Below are 25,855 nucleotides of genomic sequence, written 5' to 3'. Positions count from 1 at the left end.
ACCCAGCGCCATGGTCTCTGGCAATACAGATTGAAACCCTTGGCTTGAGTGACCGGGGAGCCACTGAGGCAGGATGTGAAGTATTAAAACGTTGCAGAAAAAAATTAAAGCCGATAATTGGGGGGGGGGGGGGGGGGGGCGGAATTGGAGAGGAAGCATTCAGTGTATATCCTCATTTAAGCACAGAGGTAAGTAATCTGATTTTCAAGCAATGCCAAAGACCTCACACAGATCATTAAGATGGTGCCTGAGATATGAAGACAAGTATCTAATTTTAGATACCCTGACTTAAGTACCGGGGAGGGATTCCAGAGGTCTACAGAAAAATGGGTGGCAAATTAAACACGGGCAAATGCACGATCAGAGTAGCTTTCACATTTTGGTCACACTCTCTCTGACGGAGAATGAGGTACCTCACTGAGGTACAAAAGAATTATAAGGTATGCTATATAATTAGTAGAAAGGATGTAAAAGTAACAACTTCCATGTTGAGGCCTCGAGGGAGCCATAATAAGGAAAAATATTGAAGCAGAGGATGTCCTTTTAAGTTTATAGCATGCCTTGCAAAAGTTTTGGTACCAGTACCTCTCTCTGTGAGCTCCTACCTTTAAATCAGTACCTCGCAAGATTCAGCCTTCACCAGGACTAGTGTGCCGGGCTAGGACAGCAGCTGCAGCACTGCAGAGCAGGGCTCAATTCCTCCCTGGCAGCCTGTCTCCTGTGCACCCTGGGGAGACTCCCCAGAGCTCCTCTTCCTCTCTGTGAAGCATGAATATAGCGCTCTCATCAACTGCAGAAAGACCCCAGATGGCCATATCCCCAATTTAAAAGGGCACTGGGTGACTCCAAAGAGGAACGCCACATTTAACCAGCAGAAAGCACACGTTAAACATCCCACGCTGCCTGAAAATAAGAAAGCTTCTTGCCTGATATGTCGGCGATGCCATGGCCAGGTTGTTCTGGTGGGACAGGGCTGGGTGGAGATGCTTGAGACAGTAGTTGTCCCAAGCCAAAAAATAGGACTACCAACAGGACTACCAGCCTCAGCCTGCACTGAGCGCTCCCGCCGGGGCTGCTGGAGAGGACGGGAGAAACAAAAAGGAGCCCCAGGTGAAGAGGCAGCCCTGCTTCACAAAACCCGACCCTGGGAATTACAACTACTGTTTATTCAGAGCCTGGGAGGAGAGGCAAGCAAGCATATGACCAAATGACTGCTGTTTTCACTTAGTGTGATGATATCGACTGCAACAGAGCAGGTTTCTCAGCCTGGCATTACCATAGTATTAGCCCTCGCAATTTCTCCAGCATGCAGAAAAAAGGAAAACATTCATGCAAAACTCAGCTGGTCTGTACCAGCTTGGCACTGTCAAAGTTAAATTAAGCATTCAGATTTTATCTTGCACGTCCCGACAGAACCCGATCACTCAAACACCGTCACAGAGATGTATCCGCACCGCAGCTAAGTTTATCTGGGTTTACCAGTTTTAGTCACAACTCGTACATCACATCTCCTGACACAGCTCCTGCTGATAGCTCTTCCCCATGGGAGGAACACACAACACCAAAGACCGCACGTTGGGTGTTGCTTCTTTAATTAAGAGGGGGCAAAACCCATGAGAGATGGTAATCCTGGGGGAAGACACCCTCGGGGTTCAGAGGGTGAGCCTCCACCCTGGGAAGAAGGGGGCAGGGAGCACACAGCCCTGCCACGGAGTGGGGAAAAGGACCAATCAGCAAATGTTTTTTGAGAGGAAAAGCCAAAACTACCAAAAGTCAGGCTGAGGTAGCTTTGTGATGGAAAGCTGAAACCTGTCAACTCTGAGCGTGGCCTCAAAATAAAATGAATGCTTTGCCGTCATTTTCAATAAGGGCACGGGGGAGCAAGGCATGTGAATCACCACGTCTGAGGTATCCGAGGAGCAAAATTCAAAGAGTTTAAAATGTGCCAGTCAGTAGGCATTTTGAATCTGCATCCCCAAACTATGAGAGAAGTGGGGCAAGAAACCACAGGGATATAGACAAAATTTTTTATATTAAAACCTGCGGATCAGGATCCTGCCTGGGACTGGAGAACAAGAGATCCCAGCAATGACATACCCATCCGTCTGGCCTCAACAGTGCACAAGGCTGGAGAGCACATCTGAGAGATGGAACACACGGGAAGAAATGGGGAATTCAATAAAATGCAATACAGATTGGGGCACGCTACTCTGATTGCTTTCTCCAACAAGATGACCCATTCTGCAGGGGAGGAAAGGGCAGAAGTTATCTTTCCAGGAAACTACTATTTAAGCTGAAGATGACAAAAACTGGCATAGGAATTATGATATACATAAGAAGCTTTGCAAAGAGGTTGTGCTGAAAGGAGAATTATCTGGCTCAAGGGACCGGGTTTTTTAATGTTTTCAGTGATGAAACACAAAGAAAAAAAATATACCAGTGACTTGTGCTGATGACACAAAGCTAGAAAAAGTCACAATACAGAAGAGACCTTTTGTCTCATATTGATTCCAGAGGACCATAAGCTCCTGTCATAAAAATGACAAAAAAGCAAATGTAATCAAAAGATACACCAAGCAAGACTTGCCCAGCAGAAACAGGAGTGAATGCCGCCACAGAAGATATTGACCTCATCTGGAATAACATGCGCAATCCTCATCATCCCTGGCAAAGGTTAATACAGGCCAGACTACCTTGAAGAAAAGCAAGGCAGACACAATGAAGCAAAGAGCTTCACTCTGAGAGGTGAAAACAACAGGACTGTCTCATGTGGCAAAACGAGAGGCTGCAAAAGGACATGATTTATGTTCACGGGCAGAAAAGGGTAGGTTAAAAAAATCATAAATTCAAATAGCTGTATTCATAGTAATTTCATCCTGACAAAACAAGCAAGGCAAGGTTAAAATAGACTGTGCCTTCCTCCCACTCCCTCTCCCCTTTGCAAATGGCCTCAAGTCAGGCAGTGGTCCCTGGTACTCAGCTCGAGCAGCGAGACCTGCCTAAAAACAGCCAGCCCCCAGTGTGTGCATGGGATCTCTAGGACAAGAGAGATGCACAGCAGGCAGGTCCCCACCATCCCAGTGTGACTGGTGCTGGCCCCAGGAGCTGCAGGAGCAAGCCAGGGTGATCTCTCTCTCAGATGCATTTCAGTGGACAAGGATTGAAGACTATACAAGTTTTGCACAATAATTTCTCTTAGACAGATTAAACTTTGCCTCTAGCATAACAAAAGTGTTGTCAAATGGGACACAAGCATGTAGCAAACAGGCAGCTTTCTGCACCGAGCAACCCCAGTGGATCCGGCTGGCTTGCTCAGAAGATGATTACTGCCCTGGATTTCATGAACTGACCAACCTTGGTGGGATCCATGGACCGCAGTTGCATCAAGGGATAGAGGTCGTCCTTTCAAAAGATGTGAAACTCAAGCCGTTCCTGAGTAATATGAAAAAAGTAACATATTGATTCTGCTGGACTAATCCTCCATAGTTTGGCAGGCACAATATTTGGTTCAAGTTCTCCTCTGACTTTGCAAACTATGGTCAATAAAGGTAAAATGTTGCTCCTGGCACACATAAACTACCTGTAATTAGTGCAAAGCCAGCACTGCCAGATGACCAGCTGTGGGTCTTGTACCTTTGAGCTCCTGACACCCTACAGAGCAGACTGCCAAAAAGAGCTTTAATTTTCTTCTTCTTTTGAAAACGACTCAAAAAGTATCACCAGAGTAGGAGCAAGGAGATGTGTTCCAAATCCTAGGTGGGAATTTTCCAGCACCAGGCTCTCACTTTCTCTTAGTGCCTCAATATTTAAATATTATATAAAAAGCATAAGCAACTAATTACGAGACAAACTGAGGACAACTGTTCCAGGAACATCCAGTAACGTAGTAACTCAAGAAAGCCTCTTGCAAAGGTGCCTCCCACAGGAGAAGTGAAAAATGGAGACTTTAGGCTCATCAGACAGAGGACTTTCATCTGGTCCTCCCTGGTTTTGGAGGAGTGACATGCTCTTGGGTATAGGATGGTAAGCAGCATGCGGGTGCGTGCACAAGTGCAGGAGTGAGGATCGGGAAGCCACTCTTTCTCTATTTTATTAGTCTATCTGGAAAATTACGTTTTCAGTTGAAAATACTGAGTCAAATCCGTAGTTGTAGCAATCACTCAGAGCCTTGGATCCTGCCGCGCGTCCGCCTAATCCCGCTTGGGATCTCCAACGACGCAGTATCACTTGACTGTGGCCCTCCACAGCTTATAACCGGCTCCAGAGTTTCTTAGCTGTCCCAAACTCACAAACCACATTTCAGTGAATAAACCATTCACCAGAAAAGAAAAATTGATTGCCTAGCCAGAAGTGAAACATTACTGGAAAGTCACCCGGTAGAGCTATTTATTAGAGAGAATGCTACAGATGCCGCCTCACTAAAGCACAACCAGACCATTGGTGGAAAACTGCTTACTGTCAGCTCTGGTTCAATGCCTTTTTTATAAAAGAAGGTCACTAATAAAATGTTCTGCCTTAATATTTATAGGAAGAATATTTTCCTTACCTGTAGCAGTTACTGTGGGATATAGTCACATAAATGAAACATTATATGGTGCTAAAGTATTATGTGGGGTTTTTTTAGGAATTCTAAAGTATGCATTAGAAATGCAAACTTCTCACAAAACAATAGCTGTACCTCTTCAAAAATGCTGGGTTGGTGAAATATCAGCCACCCCATCAAACAAAGACACAGTAAATCTACACAGCACTTGATATTTTCAGCAGTAGTAAGTGTCATTCCATCATTTCAATGCTTCATGTTGGTATGTGGCCCAAAATAGTCCTAAAAGAAAATAAACCAGTTCCCTCTTTAAATTTAAAGAGTGGTAGATGATTTTAGTAGCTGAGAAAGCTCCTGATATTTTCTGTGGCATCATTCCCAGCCCAAATGAAAATAAAAATTGCACTAAACGTACACACGGTATATTTGTGGACACACTGACCATATTCACCTATGTCCACATTACAAGTGAATTATTCAGCCCACCTGAGCTCACAACAGTTCCTGAATTCACATGAATGGCAGCTGTCTGACAAATGGAATGATCTCCAAGCTGCAGGAAAGACCACACTTTCCCAATAATTTGCCAGCACTGTTTTTGTCCATATGCACACAGCCTCCCACTGTCTTACCGGATAAAGTAATTTTTACTGAAACAGGTGTTAAAAATAATATCAGGGAAACGGAATTTCAGTCCTCTTGAAAGCCACATTTCCTCCCTTCTGTGCCAAAGCCACCAGGAGAGGTGACTCTCCTGTGCCTTCCACTCCACCAGCAGCCACAGCCTCACCATATCTCCACACTGATCCTACAGACCTAGGGCAGAAGGAGTAACTTATTTTTTGCAGCAAGTGCATATACCTCAAAGACAAAGAAAAGACTACTGCCATTTTGAAGGTGAATTTTAAAGGCAAGCCCTTTAAAGAGGGGTCAAAAGAGAGAAGCAAAGGACACCTTTACAACTGAGATAAACAAAGACTCCTTGATTTTGCAGTGCTGCACCAGCCTTTGCACTTCTTTTTGGAAGACTATTCTTTGTGCTGATTCAGAGGTCTTTACCGTTGAAGTTTTCAGATTGCTAGTACAAAGTCTGCCCTACAGATGCTCTGGCAACCTCTGGATGTTTTGCCATCAGAGACAGTCTTCCCATCTTAAAAGATCACTTTATCACTCAGGGCTGCACATCCCTTCAAGTCACCCAAGAGTGAAATCAAAACATTTCAAATGCAATTCCCTCCTCCACTTGTTTACTTGTTTTTTTCCACCACTTTTCAGAGTCGACACACCTACATGAAGAGATGAGGAGGGGAAAAAAAAGCCAGTATTTTGCACTTCATCATTTACAGTTTTCAACCAACTCCTACAAGATCTTTCTCAAAAAGTTACCCCCTGTACATTAAAGGAGGAAAGACAGCTCTGTGCAGTGCAGGAATCTAAGCACAGTCTCAAAATTGAGGCCAGATCTACGTTACAAACATTTGCCAGCACAGCTATGTCAGTCACAAATGGGATGGAGCATGACCTCTGATTATGCCTGCAGAGGCCACTGCAATACAGTTATAGGAGCAAAACTGTGACATGACTTACAGTAACACTTTTTTATCCCCAAAGAAAAACAAGCTTAGAATAAGCCCTTCCAGCAAAAGCACTGTTTTGCAGGCATAAGTGCCAGCCGCATGAAGGCTTTGTACCACTGCAAGGAGGCTGTGCTGGTGCAGCACACCAGCGATGTGCCATTAACACGTATCTGGCCTTGCTGCACCTCAGTCCTGCACCTGCCCTCGGCGATGTGATGCCTTTCTTCATTCTTCCACCAGCCCTGCTGCTCTCAGCTTGCTAGGAGGAAAAAGTCCTTCTTTTCTCCGTTGGTCCCTGTCACGCAAAACCTGGGCTGCTCCGAGCAGCCTCAGGTCGTTGCAACACACAGCAACACAAATGCTCTCCTTTTGGCGATACTGCAGCCAATTGCTTCTCATCTGTGAGGCTGCCAGCTTCTGGCTGCGCCAAGGGTGGGCAGAAACCTCAGGTCTGTCAGGGGAAGAAAAAGCGTCTCCCTCCACAGTGCTGACACCATCCTTTTCTTCAAAAGGAAGCTGTCAAGCTTATGCATATCGGTCTCACTCAGAACAAGCCGCCACACGAGTGATCCAGCAAGCCTCCCGCCTGCAGAAATAACAGCTCTCTTAAACACCTTGCCCAAAAGCCTTAGTGAAATCAGTGGAAAATTAATTCAATGGGCTTTGGATCAGGCCCCTGAAGAAGTGATGAGGTTTGGAGAGTCGAACACAAAACCAAAAACCTTAGCCCAGCTTCTGCCGTTTCTGAATTGCAATGGGAAATTCTTTGCCTCATGCATGTAACTTTCACACCAAAAAGGAAAAGGCAAAAGGGAGCAAAGAACAGAAGGTAAAAAACCTCGGAGAAACAAGATGCTATTTCTCTGGCTTTTCTAAAAAACATTTCCTCAGCAGCCATTTTTAGCACCCTTTTCTTTGGCCCACTGTCCCCTCACCAGCTGGGCTGTGCATGAGCCTCTAAAGCCGGCTCCACTCCCTCCTCTCTCAGGGGCTGTCTTACCAGGGTTTGGCTGCGAGGAAGGCTCCTTCTCCTCCTCTTCTCCCTGCTCTGGCCCAGGAGATCCAACAGCCCTAGTGAGAAGGAGGAGGAGGAGGAAGCAAAGGCAGTGGCAGGCAGTGCTGCCGCTCTCCCCAGCTGCTGGCTCCCAGCATCACCCCAGGCAGCAGTCCCAGGGCAGCACATCTCACTTTCCCATTTGGAAAAAAAAAAGTGTCCTTCAAAGGAAACTCACAGTAAGCATTTTGAAAACACCCTTGTTAACATCTTTTTTTTTTTTTTTTTTTTTTTTTTTAAATACCTGAAATTCTCACAGCAGCTACCTTCAGGCAGGGTACCCAAAAAGCAACCAAACACTCTTGTTCCTCTGCAAAAAGTGCTCAGTGCTTTAAACTTTTGAGAGCCAAACAGAGACAGCACAGGCCAGAGAAAAATCATCCCTCCTTTCGGGATCTCACAGGCTGTAGCATCCAATATACCATCCTACTGGTGACATCTGTAAGGTTGCAATTAGCTACCAGTATTTCTGTAGCCTTATATGGTGTAGCAAACAGTAAATCCATTAACTGTGACATTTTTGTGGGATTTCTGTCGGTTCGTTTGTTCCGGAGGCTTATATTTATAGAAGATACAGAAACCTGACAGGCTGCCTTTGTTTGCAGTGTTTCAGACAGATTCACCAACTTTCAGGGTTCATTTCAGGTTTAATTATTAGATTAATAATCATGTACACTGGCGGTAAATCCCTTTTAAAGATAATAAAAACATTTGAAGAGTAACTTAATGTTAAAAACAAGAGTGACACTCCTCCACACATCACCCAAAATCCCACTGCACCAATTAATATGCGGGATATTGTTTAGCCTGACCACTTATCAGCACAGCAGGTTGCAAGGGAAAAGTAATTTAAACCAGCCGTGTCTGCAATGGTTTTGAAATGAAACAAAACTACTACAGCGATGGCTGGAAACATGGTTTGAGGCCTGTTTCTACAACCTCCATTTGTTGTGAGCTCTGCTTTACCCTGAAAAGTCTGAGCGATTCGCCGGACAGAGGAACAGGGGGAAGAACGTGGCTTTTGGCACAGACCTCATTCCTTGGGATGGGGTGATGGGGTGGGGAAAGGGACCCATGCACCATCGGCCTGGCAATTTAGGGGTCAACAGCAAGCACCGTGGTGAGAGGGCAGTGCAGACCCCTGGAACGGGGACAGTGACAGGCACCGGCGCTGCTCATGGGTACCAGCGCTCTGTGTGTGCCACAGGCAGAGGAAAAGAGGCAAACTGCCCCTCAACCACCTCACCCCTCTCCATCTCAAAATAGAGGCCATGCAGCAGCCCCCGCAGGAGAGGGCTGCGAACAAAAGAAGCCAGACACGAGGTTTGGCATGTCTTATCTACGCCCAGCTGTGGGAAAGGAGGGAGGCACTCAATTATCACTTCTCACACAGGTTTTAACATGCCTGAACATATTCTCTGCCTCTTAAAAAAAAAAAAAACAAAAACCAAAAAACATGAAAAGGAACGTATAATCGCTTTTGCAGGGTACCTTTCTGCTCCAGCTTGCAGAGTCTGCCCCACCATGTACTTTTCCCAGCACAACATGACATGCAAAACATTTTACACAATGGGCACCTCGAACTTTTCAAGGGAAACAACTTCCCCTAGCCCCACCGGCAAATTAGGCAGAGGCTTTTGCTGACGGCTCCCATACCGACAAGGAAAAATGCCCTGGTGAAATCTGAATATGGTTGTGAAATTAAAAAAAAGTGTTTGTTTACACAAGAGATGCAGGAAGGTCCAGCCAAACATGCATCCAAGTGCATTCTAGGCTGCTGAGTTCAGGCTTTCAGTCAAACAACTCTTGCAGCACGTGGAGGAAGCACACACATAAAGTGCTGCATTTTTAGCGTGTACTGAAACGCCAAGAAAACCTACCTGGATGGCTCTAACCAATACTGCAACATGGAGGTGTGTACGCTGGCAGGGAAGAATCTTCATGAGAACAGTTTAGCTGTGGGCAGGCAGAAAGCCATGCCAACTCTGCCGTGTAATACAAGTGCATCTCCCAGAGCCATTCATGAAAGCTGGTGCTTAATTTGAGGCACAAAGCATTGAGAAAAACCCAGATCATGAGGCAGCTAACACAATCCAGAATATCAGAATGGGAGAGGAAAGGAAAGGGATTGCAGTTAATCTTACTAACGAGCAAAAAGACTGGGAACACTCAAGGAAGGTTTTGTGTGGGGACTTAGACGCGCTCACAGGAGCTCAGCAAGGTTAATAACCTGCTTTTCATACAATGCCACACATAAATATGCAATTTTAGGGCCCAGGGCCAACTTTGTAAGTTTATGCTCAATAGTTTCATTTTGATCTTCTTCCTTAAAGCCTGGCTTCCAACTGCATTTTGAAAAGGAAACGAGTCCTATACTTGTCTTAACAAGTGGACAACACCTGCTCCAGCGCTTTGGTTTTACTGTATTGTTTGGGTTTTGTTTTTTAAAGCCCAACCTAACAGGCTTAGGGAAAAAAAAAGGCCCATAACTAGTTTCAGGAATAAGAGAGAAAAAGACTTTATTCATTCACTCCTTTGTTTTCAGGAAGCTTATCCTGACATTTCTCTGTCAATACATCATGAAAAATGCAGAAAATACAAACACAGGCAGAATGGTGCTTCAAAAGGAAAAGGTACGGCCCTGCTTTGGCTCCCAGTTTCTTCTGACCCAGCCTATATTCTGGGATATTTCTGTATCATCAAGAGACCTTTTTACTGGAACTTTTAACAAGCAGGGAAAACACAGCAGCATCCCGCTTGCCAAGTGTAATTTGTTTATGCAAGATTTCCAGAATTCATCTTCTTCTCCCCCACTGAAATCTGACGTCCACTCACAGGGAAGATACTTAAATATGAGACCTGAGCAAAGCTCAGCACTGCTGTAATGGAAGTTGGCTCCCACCAGACTCAAGGGATGTTTTTATATGAACAGTCACATGACTGAAGTTAAGTACTGTCCTGCAGTGCTACACCAAGGTCATTATTTCAGATATCACCCTGACGAGTAACTTTATTAAAAGAAACAAGATTACAAAATTATGCAGAATTCCAGACAGAATTAGCCCATAATTCAAGTGAGCAGCTTGAAGCACGGATCAATGCGAAGCAAGGATTGCTAGCGCGTCTATTGGCAATGAAGCCATCCCTGGGCTAGCATCTTTTCCAGTGAACTTTCAGATGAAGATTAATGGAGACATGAGGACAGCTCGCAGTTTAACCTGTCAGCCAGTGACTTCGAACTAAATTGAATTATGAATTGTTGATCCCCTAAGAACGCTACTTAGATGTTTTCTTGCAGTGTACATTGCTTAAGATGCTATCCATCAAAATGAAACAGAAAAGAATTTTTTGTTTGCTATGGGTGATTTTGCCCAATTAATTCATTAATGGAGTTTGAGGTAAATATTCAGAAGAATGCCACATGGTGTGAACAGATAATTAAGATGTCCCACTGGACATATTTTCTAACTTAGCCTGTATTTATGGGAAGCATTAAATAACAAAACTGAACAACAGTGAACACCATTCTTAGTACTAAAATAAAATTAAAAAACAAAAATGTTGTTAATTTTGTTGATTACTTCGCTGTGCCAAGTGTAACAGGTGGATAAATTCTTACAGAAAGGATATAATTCACAAGGAACATTCTTGCACTACCTGGAGGTATGCAAGCGACAATCTGAAACACTAAAGCCAGCCTAGCCCATGGCACAGGAGTGGTATCTCAAGCCCATGTGTTCAAATGCCATGGCAGCCTGTCTGGTGGGTTTTGAGCTGTGGTCTCTGCAGTGGCCCACGGGAATCCAGGGGACCGGGAGAGCATGGCCACAGCTGCTACAGTACGCAGCACGCTGCCCACTGACTTCTAAGGGATTCACACCTCTGCTGGAACGGTTTTTTGGGATGTACTGACCAAAAGATGTTGAAAGCCACTGCCCAAAAGTACAGGCTATGCACACTAGAATGGGTGTGAATTTGCATATAGAGAAGAATAAATCAGGATAAATCACATTCAATTTCATGACAGCTAACTATAAATGTTAATTTAGCTGATGTGATGCCAAACATGACATCCTCGACTAGATTGACTACGAAGTTGCGATTGATGTCGCACAAACTAACTCGATGCTTCAGCATCAGGCTTAAATACATTAATGTATTGTTAGTTAGACCAGCCTTAAATAAAACCTCAAAATTCTACCAATGTTTCCCAAAGCCATTTAGATAAAGAAACATTGATGCAACTGCCATCCATCTTTTCCAAGCAGATTACAGTGCCTTTCATGAAATAAGCCAGGAAGCAATTCTACATGCCAAGTCAGTAAACAGAAGTAGATTTAGAATTAGAAGAGTAGTAATTCCATTTTTAATTGGGGAAAAAAGGCAGAAATAATTAAAAACTAATAATCATTATGGAAATCCAGCTGAAACATTTGTTGATTTTAAATTTAAATGGTCTTGCATTGGACTAACAAAGAGTTGTATTTAGAATATTTTCAACACTCTCTTACTTAAAAAAGCACTTAAATTTACTGCATTTTTAATTAAAAGAATAACCTACAGGACTTGGAAGAAAAACCTAGTACAGCTTTATGGATTACTCTGTTGCAAAGAAAAAAAACATGATAGTGTTAGCTCCATCAAGAACATCTAAAAGAACTTCATCACATCATTCAAATGAAGTTCAAAACACTACAAATATAAAATTTTACTAGTATGGAATTTAGATAATGCAGTATTTTCTCCTTTCTCCTCCCTCTTACATTTGGTGATTTCATTGCATTGTCTTAATCTTTTCACCTATTAGCAAGGGATCATAAACAGCAACAGGAGGGCTGGTTAGGGTGCGGCAGCTAAAACCATCCCCATGGGTGTACCCAAGTGTACTGCTCTGATTTTAACTCGGACATACAGGCTGAGCCATATGGCTTAATGCTGTATTTCACCATCGCTGCTGCAGGGGAGGTAACTTCCAATAGAGGACTGGTACGGACGGCTGCGGGCACTCAGTGACTCAGAGCCCAGTTTAATTTAGTATTACAGAAGACAACACCCTTAGCTATCTTTTGTCCTGTGCTTTCAGGACTGAGCGCTCCACGCATGGCTGTTGCACCAGCCGGATCTTGTGGCCCTGTGGCTGCTCCGGTGCACACCCCAAACTCTTCTCAGCTACTGGGAGCTTTAGAGGCATGAAGAAACCAACCTCTGGTCCCCATGAAACCTTTTTGGCAACAAAACCAAGAAAAGTCAGTTCTACTGTGATTTGGTAGAGAGACAGATGCAGTGATAAAAATGTACAGATGCCCTGCTGCTGCAGCTGAATCCTCTTTGCACAGGAAAATTAACTCCACTGGTGTTCTTGGTACCACCAAAACCGACCATGCTGAAGGAGGCAAGGGAAACCTCACCAAAAGCAAGGAAACACTCATGTGGGGAGCCTACGGACCTCCAGGCATTTCCAGAGGGATGCAGCACTGGCTCAGCCCTCTGAGCATCCTCATGACTTCAGGAGTTGGCTGCCCAACTCCAATGGCACAGTCCAATGTGCATACGCATCCCTGACGACAACCCAAAGAAAATGGCTACCTGCACTGGTCTGTGAGAAGCTGGAAGTATAAATGGTCATTTAGTCAAAAAACTCCACTCAATTTCTATACGAAATCTTGATAACCTGGCCCAGGCACGTGATCTGTATGCCTCACGCTCTTAGGGATCAAGCTCTTCACATACATTTATGTTTAATCCTTTGAGCACTATTACAATGTCATAACGAAAATAAAATAACAGCTTTCAAGCGTAGCTATTGAGATAATCATGTTCAGACAGAAACAATCAGAAAGCCCAAGTCCTCAAATCCACAATTTACAGTGGAACAGCTAATGCTAACAGGTAGCATTTCAAATCACGTTCTATACTACTGAATAAATTTGACAACATCATACAATGTTGTCCTATCGGGTAGACCTATTTTCTGTTATTAGCCTGATGAAATAACCTGCAGTACTTACACTGGGCATGTTCATGTTACTGTTTTTTCTTCACACTTACCACCATTGCTTATTTTCACATATTCAACAAGATTTTAGATGAACAGTCAGATCAGCTGCATGGGGGATGTTTTTCAAAGAAGGGCACGTGCCTCTAGAGCTGAGGCCCCTTTTTTTCTATATTTTTAAATTCTAGAGGATTCTATTCAATTGCAAGCCAAGAATTTTGGCATGCAGCACCCAGGCTTTCTGACAGGTTTATTAATTTATTCAGTTGTGAAGCTTAAGCAAGGCTGTATCTTATAGCGAAGGTACTAGATTAGGGCTCCACTCTCAAACTTAATTCCACGGATTCACAAGCAAGTATCTTAAATCTCCTTTTACAGATAGAGAAATTACTTTCCTATATCACTGAAATGAAGTCAGAATAAATCCATTTATATAGGTGAGGTGCTCAAGCAGGTGACGTGGTGGTGACAAATATCTCTAGTTGGGACAGAGGGGACTGTGCTCAACGCTGCATAATTTCATCAGAGCATCAAAAACACAACGTCACTTTGCTTCACATAAAAGGCCTCTCTAAAATGAAGTGAAAGGAATCATATGCACCTCCTTAAGGGACAACCAGAATTAGTCTTATATACAGACTTGTAGGACTCTCTCAGTTACTTTAAGATAATACTGCAATAAATTGTAGGTCAGGCATGGTGGAATATGAATCCCTGGCCTCCAGCATTCATCTATTAGGTTTAAAAAGAGAGGTCAGAAGAAGATAATCCTCTTATTGCTTTATCAGTTTTACTAGTAGAGACTCTAAATGTGAAATTTGGTCCAGCTTTAGCAATAAAAAAATATTTTCATTTGCCAACATCCCAAACCTCTGCCTCCCAAGAGCTGCAGCTGGGAGCCTCACTGAGCTCCAGGAGCACCCGCAGCATCACGGAGGCAGCGGTGGGGTGGATCCAGCCTTGAGCACCCGCCAGCTTGACCCAGCCAACCCTCCCAGCTTTTGAAAGCCCTTTGAGTGGGGAGCTCAGAAAGCAGGCGAGCGGAGAGGCTGGACAGGACTCTGCACATATATATTCCTTCCTGAGACCTCCGGAGAATTTTGCTAAAAAACTCACAGCAATAAGTTTTGGTACCTTCTGCTGCGAAGAGGGTAGCGAAAAAGCAAGCACCACCAGGAGTGCATGAAGTTGCTGTCTCTCCCTTCTGTACCAAATTCTGAGTAACATTAAGATGTGACTAACACCTTTCTTCAGATTGCAGCAAGGCAAGAAATTTTATTGCCATTTGGAGAATGAATCAGTAGCTCTGGGAGGAACAAAACCTTCTAAAATATTTTCTCTTCCCTTATTCAAATATACATTTTTTTAAAAGAATTTGGTAAAAGTGTAACTCTAACTACCTGCTGAAAATGCTTTAATCCTTAATTCCTTTTCATCAGTATTATATGGTGCCAAAACCTGTCCTCTGTTGGATTTGTTTTACTCCTCTCTCTGAACAATCTAGGACCAAAGTGTGTTACAGAAAAGTCAGTGGAAGCAACAGGTGGGCAGAGGTTTTGAAAATCTGATGCCGCTCCCTTAAGTGACTTATTTTGGGTTTCAGTGAGCAAAAAGTGCATTAAACTTTAAAGGGATTCCTGTACAGAAATAGCTCTCCACAGCTGGCTGGTCTCATTAAGTTTAAGGTGAGATGCACACTCTGATGAGCAGGTTCAAGATTGCTCTTAAAAAGCTGGCTATCTGCAGCTTGCCTGTAATCTTGTCTAAATTACAGGCAAGCTAAGAATGGCCAGCTGTGCTTCTCCTAAACCTGCTGTATGGAGGAAAATCCCAGTCAGATGGGGGGTATCCAGTCATCTCAGGCAACACGGGCTGGGGAACCATTTCAAAGACACGATGGTCAACTCGCAGGCTTGTGATAAGCACCACAAATTTGGAGCCGGTTCTGGTGGCAAGCAGGATCTGGCCCCCTGATGCCGGGAAGGCCTGGAGCTCAGAGTAGGACCCCATACCACTTCAAGGGTGCATGTATTTACAGGGGCTGGCAGGCAGGTCTACGTCCTGGAAATGAGGTCAGCTGAATCCAAAACCAACTCCAAAGGCAATTCCTCAGACTTCTTGTTCCTCTTGCAGACAACAGCTCTAGGCTAAAACAACTTAGGGTAAAATGCACTGGAAATGTGGAAACTATATTCAATAAACATCAGAAAAACTTTGTAAATGTTCCTTAATCCACAAAATCTATGTGTGAGGAGCCATATTCCTTTACAGAGGCACTGCGGCACCAAGCGACCATGCCCGAACTGTGGACAAGTCGCCAGTGGCAGGAACCGTTCTCCTACTCCAACCACCAGACTACACTCCCTGCTAGAGGCAGCCCCCTTTCATCTCTTCAGAAAATCAACACTGAAACCAACTTAAATGTAAAGCTTTTGCTGAAGGAAAGGAATCCAGCAAAGCCCCAAATGCAGATCAGGAACCTGAAGGTTTACTTACATAACCTCACTCAGTACATTTAAGTTAGCGTTATGTGCTTGTCTCATGAGGACAAGGCTCTACCTCCCCAAAAAACACTACAGCTGAAAAGTGACCCCCCAACCCTTGAGCTAACAACAGCCTCCACTGGCACTTCCAGAAGGAAAGCCAGTCTCCGAGGAGTAAGATGCCATCCCTGGATAGCAACTTCATAGCTCTTTGCTATTCTACATCAACCACTTACTACAATGTTCTCAGCCTTTTATTATCGTGCCATCTCTATAGCTCTGCGTACTTCAGTATATAGGATGTTATTTTTTCTCTTAATAGATTTATTTGCAGTTTTGCCTGCCTGACCACTCACTGTCTGGGAGCTGTGGTTTTACTGGGCTCCTTCAATTAACCTTCAAAGACGTCAACCTTTTTTCCCCTGCACATTTATACTCAGCACCAAACAAACACTTGTTAGAGCACTTCACTGTTTACTTTCACAAGACACATTTCTCTGATGTTCTACATTGCTGAATTATGCAAAAATAGCATACTCCACTGACATACTTCCTATACGTTTTACAAGTTGTTATTATCTATGTTTTATACACACAAGGGGCATGTTCTCTTGAAACGTTTTTCTTCTGAGATACCATCCGCCCCAATCACCTTCTGAGAAGTGATCATGGACCCTGCTGTATTTATACCACAGTTGTATCTGAAAGCTCCAGTGTGGACTGAAACCGGAGCTCCCAGCTGCTTTACAGTCACACAAGGATACGTGATCCTTGGTCCAGGAGCTCAGGCAAAGCTGTAGCTGTTTTCTGTATCGTTGTAGACTCAGGCTTGTCAATTATTTCATTGCCATTTATTTGGTGTTGGCAGGGAAAGCTATGCAACAGTCCAGTCCCAGCTCCCTTTTCACATAGCACTTAATACTTTGGGGGAACCAGCCCACACCATTTGACAGTGGAGACGAGACTATCAGCAGGCATAAAGTGGCTCAGCCTCCTGTTTTCCAGGAGGACTAACCAACAGACACCTGATGAGACTCCAGCCCCTGCAGCACTGGCCAGTATGCCCAATGCGGAGAGACCAACCCCTAATACTAGCCCTCTTGCCTCCAGCCCCATCCCATCCCAAATCCTTGCCCTTCCCCACAGTCTGTTCACAGCCAGCTTCTCCCTGCCTCCTTACCAAACACCTTTCCCTGGAAAAGAAGATCCCAGCAAAGACAGCTCTGAGGTCCTTGGAAACTTGAGGTTTCTTCGTTACCTGTGAAGCCCCATGAGCCCCAATGTGGCTGCAGGTAGACCTTCCCCACAAAGCCTCTATTTCCAAATAATCCTGCCCCCTTCTCCCAAAGATGCACCCTCAGCCCTGCAGACGTTTTTACCCTCAAAGCCATGGTCCCAAAAAAGCCTCAATTTCTTTCTTTTTGCTTGCCCGGAAGCATGAATCAAAAGCTGACTATGGTAGGTACTGCAGTTTTCTTATGCTCCCGGACAGTCGTGTTCTGCTTATTCCTCACATTACTTAACGTTATTTCGAAATACAGACTCCAGCTGTCTGAGTACCTATGCAGATGTGCAAATTTGCCCTCCTCTGGCCTCAACCACCTGCTGCAAAAAGGCTGGAGGCCACATTTCAGCAGAGAGGCACCGGCTGTCCCCTGGCCAGGGGGGACAGCCCGTGCTGCCAGCCGCTGCAGCAAGGAAAGACAAGGGGCTCCCAGAGACACTGCAAATGGGCCCAAAGTCTTCATGGAGCTCTGGATATTTATACAGTTTTACCAAGTCCAGGTGGCCCAAAACAACTGACTGCATTTACTTCCTCCTCAAAAATCTTCTGCTGCTTTTAATTTCCCTTTAAAAAAAAAACATAAATTCCAAACTTGAAGGTATGCTCAGGTAACCATGTCAAGCATAAAGACCTGTTTTAAACAGTAAACAGAAGCTGAAATGTCATGTATTCATTCATATGCCTCCAGCAATGACAGCTTGAAGGAACATATCAAATAGCATGACTTTCCAAATTTTTAAAAACAGGCTGGTAAATTACAGTGATTTATCATTCCACAACAAAGTACACACACAAAAAATTGCTTCCCAGAAAAAGATTACCAAGAAATCATCCAAATGTTACTAAAGTACTAAGATTAATTTGCTTAAAAAAATAAAAGCAGTGAGGAAATTACTCCTGCTGGCTTTTTTTGTCATAGGTTCCATCTTGCAACTTCTAACTGAATTGACTTCTGTATTCTGCCTCGAGTCTTACACCAAGGCTATGTGCATTTCTGGTGCCTGGTGCTGCCTATGCTCACACCTCTTACAGCAGCACCTCACTAACTCCACTCTGGGATGCCATAAAAGTCAACAAAAATGCAACTTTCCTCCCACTTAAGGAAAAAAAAAATAAAAAGGCATTTTCATTGTTGCAGTTGTGCAATGGGAAAAAAAAAAGGGGGGGGGTCCTTTGTTACAAGCATATTAGTCATTTTTAACCAAAACAACCTTTGGCATGTATTACACATCACTTACAGTGAAAGTCATCAGATGCTTGGCAAAGGTTTTCAGTAACCACTTTAATTCACTGCATAAACCTGTAGCGATCACTTAATAATACCTCCCCCAGGAAACCTGGGAGTATTTAACGCTTCAAATCCCATGGCGCTTCATCTGCGGGCTTCTTCCAGCAACCCCTGGGCTGCAGCCATGCCACATTGTGCCGCAGCATCCCTCCAGCTGCAGAGGGGCCTCATACATGTGGGTCCCCCTCACCAAGCGAGGTGGAAAGCAACTCACAAAGGCAGGTGAGCAGCCTCCCTGCAGCCAAGGAGCAGCAGACAACCTCGGGTTTGGGTCTTCCAAGTTTTGCTAGTGTTCATGCAAAACCTGGGCACGGGCAAGGACGTGCCTGATCCCTTTGGAGACAAGACTTCAGCGTCGAGACGCAGCTTTCCCATGACCGGGATAACCCAAAAATCGTCGTCTTAGACACTTGCCGTGGGCACGGAGCTGGCGAGCCGCAATTATATGGTTGCATTTTTTAAAACTCAGATTGATCACTTGTGTTCACTAATTTCAGGTTGGGAAGTTTATACCACACGGTTAATGCCCTTTGACACACTGGATTTGGGGGGTTTGGCAATATTTAGCATAATCACATGCAGGCTGTTAAAATCATTTTAGCTGCTTGCAGCTAGGCCCATCAGTTAACGTGCAAGAAATGTGCCTATCAAGCAGTGCTGTTCAAGAGAATTTTGTTTTCTGGTAACTATTACATACTCCTTCTCCTGCACATCCCAGCCCTTGACCAAAAGCCGCCCTGTCCCAACCAGGATTTGGTCCCATTTCCTGCCTGGGCACAGGGAGGTGGCTGCACCCAGCAGCCTCCCACCTCCCTTCCCGGCGGTGGCCTTGCGCAATGGGGAGTCTTTGTCTCCATTTCAACGTCTAAGGGCCTGGAGCACACTCTGAATATACCTTCCCCACCCAGGTTAATGCAAATGAATAACAAAGCAATTTTCAGCTGGGAAGCAGACAGCAGAAGGCTTATTTGTTTTCCCTCTGACTTGAGGATTAGAGGGACTTGGCTGCAGGACCGCACAGTGCTGTTTGCTCACCTGGGAAAGTCACGTCATCAGGTTTTCAGAGTTTGCTACAGCAGTTTCGAATATGATCTGTGAAGCCCCCTCTCACCAAAAGCCCAACTGCTGCTAGGGTATTTTCAGCAGCCACACAGCAATGTAGTGTATGGAAGGAGAGACCGGCACTAGCGGCTCTGTCCATCCTCCCAAAATGGTGGAGGCAGGTATTAATGCAAAATCTACACGCTTTCTTTTTTTCCTCCCACCTCTGCTATTTTATAGGCTTCCAAGCACCACTTTCCGGCTTCCAACAAAGTGCTACAGACAAGGTCTGGCAACTCCCCTGATTCATCCATCTGCAGCTATGACTCGCTGCTGCCCTACGCTGCCTACTTCAGAGAGCCTTATCTTCAGAGAGGTCACCCTCAGCACCCAGGACAACTGCCTTGATAGCTCCAGCACTATGGGAGACATTTCCCTAGGCACACAGGAGGCTTTGACTCTATGGAGCAAGAGGCCAGTGTAGCAGAACCAACCCACCTCTACCAAGCAGCTGCCGTGGCCCTAAGCCCCTGCCTGTCCTGCCAGCAGCTGTGCAGCCCCCTATGGCTGTCCCTATAAGCTGAAATGCATCTGGGCAACCATACTAGTGCTGCAAGTATTGATAGAGAGAAAAAAAAGAAAAAGAAAAAAAGACTGTTTCATAAAGACAATGCTATTCAAGTGCTGTTTCTGCGCTTATTCAATATAAAATCCCCCAAACAAGTGAAGCGTTTTCTTGCACTAGTCATATGAAACGGAGCCCACCAGTTCCAATTTGTTTGCAAGAGAAAATAGAAATGCAGAGCAACTTGCACAAGAAAAAATGTTTCTGCCTCTTCAGAAACAAACACAACCATTCCCACCAGCAGCATCATCTCTATCCCCTTACGTCTGCAGAAAAGCGCACCTACCATGGCTTTCACACATTCCTATGTCCACAAGTAATCCATATGCCTGATCTTTGGACAGATGCAAACCGTTCTTGAAATGTCCCTGACTGCAAACACTCATGCCATTACAGTGGCGTGCACGTATATGCAAGGTGATTTGCACCAGGCCCAAGTCAGCTTACAGAGGTCCTGCTCATTAGCTGTAACTCAGATATGCCTACGGCAATGCAAGGTAATGCAATTTATCTTATACCACTCCTGGTGAAGTTGCACCATGGCACATTTGCTGTGCTGCTCCTAAGATCATGCACACAGTTCCTGAAGCCCAGCTAATGCTTGGCAATTTGTTAAACTCCATTAACATCACTGTGAGTTTGAGTTCTTAATTACCCCGTAATCTAGACCAACTTTAGACAATAATAGAAAATGCACGAGTTTAAACCACTGCTGGTCTCCCACGAGCTAACCTCCAATCCACCACCCCAGACCTTGCTGCTGGGAAGACCACCGAAGGCAGAGAAGGAGAGCAGGAACTGCTGTGGGCCCTGGCAGCAGTGAGACCACCGAGCCTCCTGTGTGGGCTGCGTTTGAGCCAAGGCAAGGGCTGGGCGCAGAGACCCTTCACAGGACTGCAGCTACACGGGACCCCTCAGCCTGCACGCGCCCAGACGCACACACTGCCTAATGGGCACCCTGCTACACCGCTGGCCACTGCTGGGATCATTTATTTGCTTTGCTTTACGAAGGCTTTTTAAGCTACCTGAGAACATTGCATTCCAACTCTTATTGAAAGCGTAATTGGAAGTCTCAAGAAGCAATTACATTAAAAGCACTCTGCAGTGAATCAACTAACTACCCGTTTGCCCACAAGCCTCTCGCACCAGCCGCAGCACCCGCCGATGGGGCTGTACTTTCAGGACGCGTGCACGGAGCTAAGCACAGAGGAAGGCTTCGTGCACGGGAACAACACAACAGCTTCCCCCTGGAAGGAAGAGGGGTTTGTTAGCTATCACAAACACTCCCCCTTCCTCAAGTCCTTTGACACCATCCCACTGGGAAAGCAAACAAGCAGCAGACAGCAAGCCTGCTGAGCCAGGGAAAAAAGATGTTCATGTTTGTTTACAATTAAATTAAAATTTGAGATGTCGCAACTAATAAAGAGAAAAACTACATTCTGGTTCTAGAAACCCCTAAATCTTCTGTGACCTATGCCTTGTGAGGCACAGTAAAAATAAAAATATCCACATGATAACTTCCCTTTTTTTCCCCTGCTTCTGCACTGTTAGCAGCACAGCTGGGCTAATCCCATTTCCACTGCTCTGTATTCTGACCTCCTTAAACAACCCCATGCTAGGATGTTAAAACACTCTAATCTATAAATAATGTATTCCCCTCATCCAGCAATGGATTACTGGGCCATAAAACTCACTGGAACACTCCACACAGTCACCAGTTTAACAAAATAATACTGAGAAAGACCATCAGTAGAGAGTCGTCCCCTTTCTTGCCGAATTCTTTTAAATATTTGACACCACCATTACTTTTGCATTGGATTTTTCTTTTTTAATAAATTGTTTAGGAGCTGGTATTTTATTTTAGTGACCTCTTTTTTCCACCCACCAAAGACCCTTTGTTTTTTTTGTGCTATTAATCCTCACAGCATGGCAAAAGACCAGCACCGGCTAACTAATCAGAGCCAAAGTGATGGGGGAGCGATAAAGGGCTCGCTGCTGCCATACACCACTAGGCCTCGACACACATGGTGAGGCCATGCTTTAGACCCAAGCCAATCTGTTGCCCCAAGTGGGGAGCTCCCATTTCTGCCCCCGATCCTCCTGCTCCAGCTTCTGACAGGAGGTTGCCCAGGCATTCACTGGACCCCGTGCTGGGCCAGTCCAGATCACTGATCCTGCAGGAAACTATCCAGATTTTCCTCAGGGTTCATTTTCAAACAGCCATTACCTACAACTCAAGCCGTAATGTGTAACTTCATTTAAAGGTAAATGAGTCTGCTCCAAAGACTGATATCTAATAGGCTTGCTCCCACTGCTGCAGTGGTGCAAAACCAATGCCTCTCCTTGCTGCCAATGCCAGCAGGAATCCTGCCACTGATTTCCCAGAGCAAAAGCATAAAGCTCAAGCAAACGTTTAAATGATGCAAATTTGCAGTTTGGCAGATTTTTTTCCAACAGGCATTCTGGAAAAATAATGTGTTTCTGCCTCAAAACAAGTTGGAAACCTCTGAAAAACAGAAGTGCACCCTTTAAAGAGCAAATTCCCCTAGGAAGCATAACCAGGCACACCACACTCCGGCACTTGAATCCTTAGCTCCATTTGTCGTGATTAACACAGCAATTTTCCACACATTTTCCGTAATGCACAGATCACTTTTAACTCTGAAAGGATTGGGGAAAAACAAGCAACCCACCAACACCCACAAAACCTGCTTCCCTCGTTCCACTGCACTAATCACATGTGAAAATTTAAATCACTCCCGCAATATGAAAATGCCGTCAAAGGAATTAATAGTCACCTTGACAATGGGTTGGTTTCTGGTACATTAAATGAAACGATTAAAGAACTAACGTTTCCAACAGCTACAGCGTGGCTTAATGCCCCCAAAAAAGCACGCATTATACTTTGCCTGTGCACAGGACGATTAATCATGGCTGATGCGTTGCAGCGCAGCTCTGAATCAGGCCTGAACCCTGCCCGTCGGAAAGCAAGCCCGTGCCCCTCAGGAAGCAGAAGCCATATCCGACATTTCTACAGCCGCCTTGAAGACAGCGGGCCGGGATGGCGAGCTGGGAGAGGATGGTGAGCCGGCCCCTCAGCAGCAGCCAGCTGCTGGGGGAAGAGCAGGGCTGGGAGACAACTCTGCCCGCTTGGTTATTAGCCCTAATGCTTAGTCACAGTAATTGCAGGGCCAGGGCTCTGTACTCACATTTCCTGTCACCAACCCAAGAATTAGGCAATTTAGATTGAAAGATAGTAACCGGTATATAAAGTAACTTGGTAAGCGATCGCAGAAGTAACTAGGAGAAAAATGAGCAACCCCATATGGAAAAGCCTCCCCCAGCCCCTGCTTCTGCAGCATTATCAGATGTTCGGCAAGTGCGAGACCCCACCAAACCGAGCCTTCCCACCCTTACTGAAAAGCACAGCAGCATTGCCCTTCACAACATTTCAGCTTTCCCCACCTCGCAGAAACACCTAACAGAGCTCAATTCAAGTTGAAACCTTTCACGGGGCTCATTTTCAACAATTAAAGAACATGGCAACCTGTAATTACTGAAAATAAAGCCAGACAGCTGGAGAAGGGAAGCATCTTTAATAAGTAACTTGATACTACATTTTCTCTCTTAGGGAATTTAGCTATTAAGTCCCCACTCCCATTCAGTCAGTTTGAAGTCTTGGTGTCTGCAATGAACCCGGTGTACTTCTGCTACCTGCGAGCAGTGCAAACCCTGGAAAAGCAAACAACACTTGACAACCTGATTAAATGCGACTCAGAGAAAGCGAGACCCCCATCCACACTGGGGAATGACAAAAGTTAGGAGAAGAAAGCCTTATAGGGCTTCCTGGACACACGGCATCTTAGACAACACAACAATGCTATACCCCACAAACATATTTTCCCAGCTTTAGCTGAGCTTCAGCTGCTCTCATTCCCCCAGGCCAGCACGTAAAACACAAGCAAAAGTTAATGTCATTTGTGAAGTAGCTTACCGCTCATCATTAACAGCACAAACATCTTTGCCTGGTGTATTTCCCAAGCCCCAGCTGCCTGTAACAGAGAGGAGGAAGCGCCAGCGTTTCATTCCCCTTCTGCTTCAGAGTGGGTGTAACTCGTTAAGTTTCATGCTAAGATGAGATGGGTCAATTGGGTGTGTTTGAAGGTTTGGGGTTTTGCCATGTTTCCCTCCCTCCCTCCTTCCTTCCCTCCCTCTCCTGATTAATTCCTCCCGTCGCAGGCTTCAAATGAGCTGCCACTCAGCCCCACTGGCTCCCAAAATCTGAATTCCTAAGGACACCCCTTCGGGCTGACTTTAACTCACCAGCCTGGTGCACTACAAGAGAAGCCAGAAACTAAAAGAGCCAGTCAACCCACAGAGGTGACTTGCATATCAGCTACACATGAACCAGCCACGTGGTCCCCTTCCTCACGCTGCTAAACTGCATCGTCCTTGGCATTTCATTGTATTTTCAGGGAGCAATTCACCAGCACGACATAAAATAAGAAACTTCTGACCTACTCTGCGCATTTTGCCACTGCCCTCAACTCCCTTACGTCCCAGAGGACTTCTCCGCGGGTACGCATCTTACGGTGCTTCTGTAGAGGACACGTGTTCAAAACACACAGGCAATTGCCTCCCACCAAGCTGTCCACAGGTGCAGAAGTGATGGCAAGATCAAGAACCACAGAGATTTAAAAATTACTCATGGATCTGGTTTTACTTAATTCACTGCTTCCATGTAACTGTCTCTGGATTAGGATATGAGCAGCAGCATCTTCAAGACTAACGTTGGTTAATGGTTGCTATAAATAAGAAATACCAATACAAAACCCAAACCATCTGTGTTTATCCCCCAACTTCCCCCACCTTGACTCTGCACTGTTTATACGGGAGAAGAAAAACAGGTATCAGACTATGCGGGGAATGCAGTAGACAACACAAGAAATATTTTTTACACACAGAAAACAAATTAATTAACAAATTAACATTTATAACTCTGTGTGATACTTCAAAAATACAGAGTATTAAGCAATAACCATATCCTTGCAGTTCTGCCCTCTGCAACCCAGCAATGACCACAAATTGGAAAAAGGACGGAAACATTAGGAAACAAAAAAAATAAAAAGGCAAAAGCTATGTGCAGAAGCCCAGTTCTCCCACAGGTTTATACACACTTCTGTGCGACTGCAGTGATTAAATAGCTGTAGTGAGGCTACGTGCCTCCACATACCCGGGTGCTACGGATGCTGGAGGAGAGGATGGGAGGAGATGAGTCTATTTTGGGCCAGCCAGAGACAAGACAGTTGGAGAAGTGATTTGATGCAGCACAATCATTCTTACATACCCCATTATCAGAAACAGGCACGCAAGCCAAGCTTCCTGGTACAGCAGTTAGTTTTAGCCCACTTCAAACAGCAGGTTTGGTTTAACTTTACATCTGAGTACTTGCAGCGTCAGATGTTTCCGATTTATCTGCCCACGCTTAGAAAACACCAGGTCCCCCCATGACCACAGGCACTCCTGATAAGCACCGGAGTCCTCCACCTCAACAACAGAAAAGGGCTGAAGGCGGGATGGGATCAGATGTACCATTTGGACTAGAAAGCACTGAAACAATCGATCCTTAGCCTTACAGTTAATTTAAACACCAAATGAGCAAAGCCAACAGCCCCTATTTGTGAGCCAGGCAAGGGAAACAAACGGGAAAAAGCCCAGGGGAGCAGACCGCCTCCTCCAGAAGTTTTCGCACCGGTAACTAGCAAATCCCGGAGCAGGCAAGCAGGTTTGGCAAGCCGCGAGTGACTCAGAAGGCGACGGGGGCTGCTGCTACCTGCCTTGGGGTTCACTCGGGCACGGCCAGCACTCGCCATCTTCAGCCCATTCGAACAGCCCGACAGGCAAAGCTGCGTTCAGAGCTCCGATGCCACCCACCCTTAATCGCTCCCATCAAAACAGCTTTGC

At 45.1% G+C, this 25,855-nt stretch overlaps 1 protein-coding gene across 9 annotated transcripts in view; it reads right to left on the bottom strand.

The window, feature by feature from the left end:
• Nucleotides 1–25,855, bottom strand: part of TIAM1 (TIAM Rac1 associated GEF 1) — a 194,290-nt gene that overhangs the window by 95,683 nt on the left and 72,752 nt on the right. For 6 of the 9 annotated variants that reach the window (XR_012651288.1, XM_075033834.1, XM_075033839.1 and 3 more), the window contains exon 1: nucleotides 23,886–24,051. The exons of 2 other annotated variants lie outside the window; for them this stretch is intronic. Coding sequence is in view for 5 of the 7 variants with exons in the window: in XM_075033834.1 (XP_074889935.1) it covers nucleotides 23,886–23,910 (25 nt within the window). In the remaining 2 variants the exon portion in view is untranslated. Of the gene's footprint in view, nucleotides 1–23,885; nucleotides 24,052–25,855 lie in introns of those variants that run through there. One more of the 9 variants, XM_075033836.1, reaches the window with a different exon arrangement.

Source organism: Buteo buteo, chromosome 8, assembly GCF_964188355.1.
Source record: "Buteo buteo chromosome 8, bButBut1.hap1.1, whole genome shotgun sequence".
Taxonomy (NCBI): domain Eukaryota; kingdom Metazoa; phylum Chordata; class Aves; order Accipitriformes; family Accipitridae; genus Buteo; species Buteo buteo.
The sequence above is the reverse complement of the archived record's forward strand: the minus strand, read 5'-3'. Positions and strand labels throughout refer to the sequence as shown.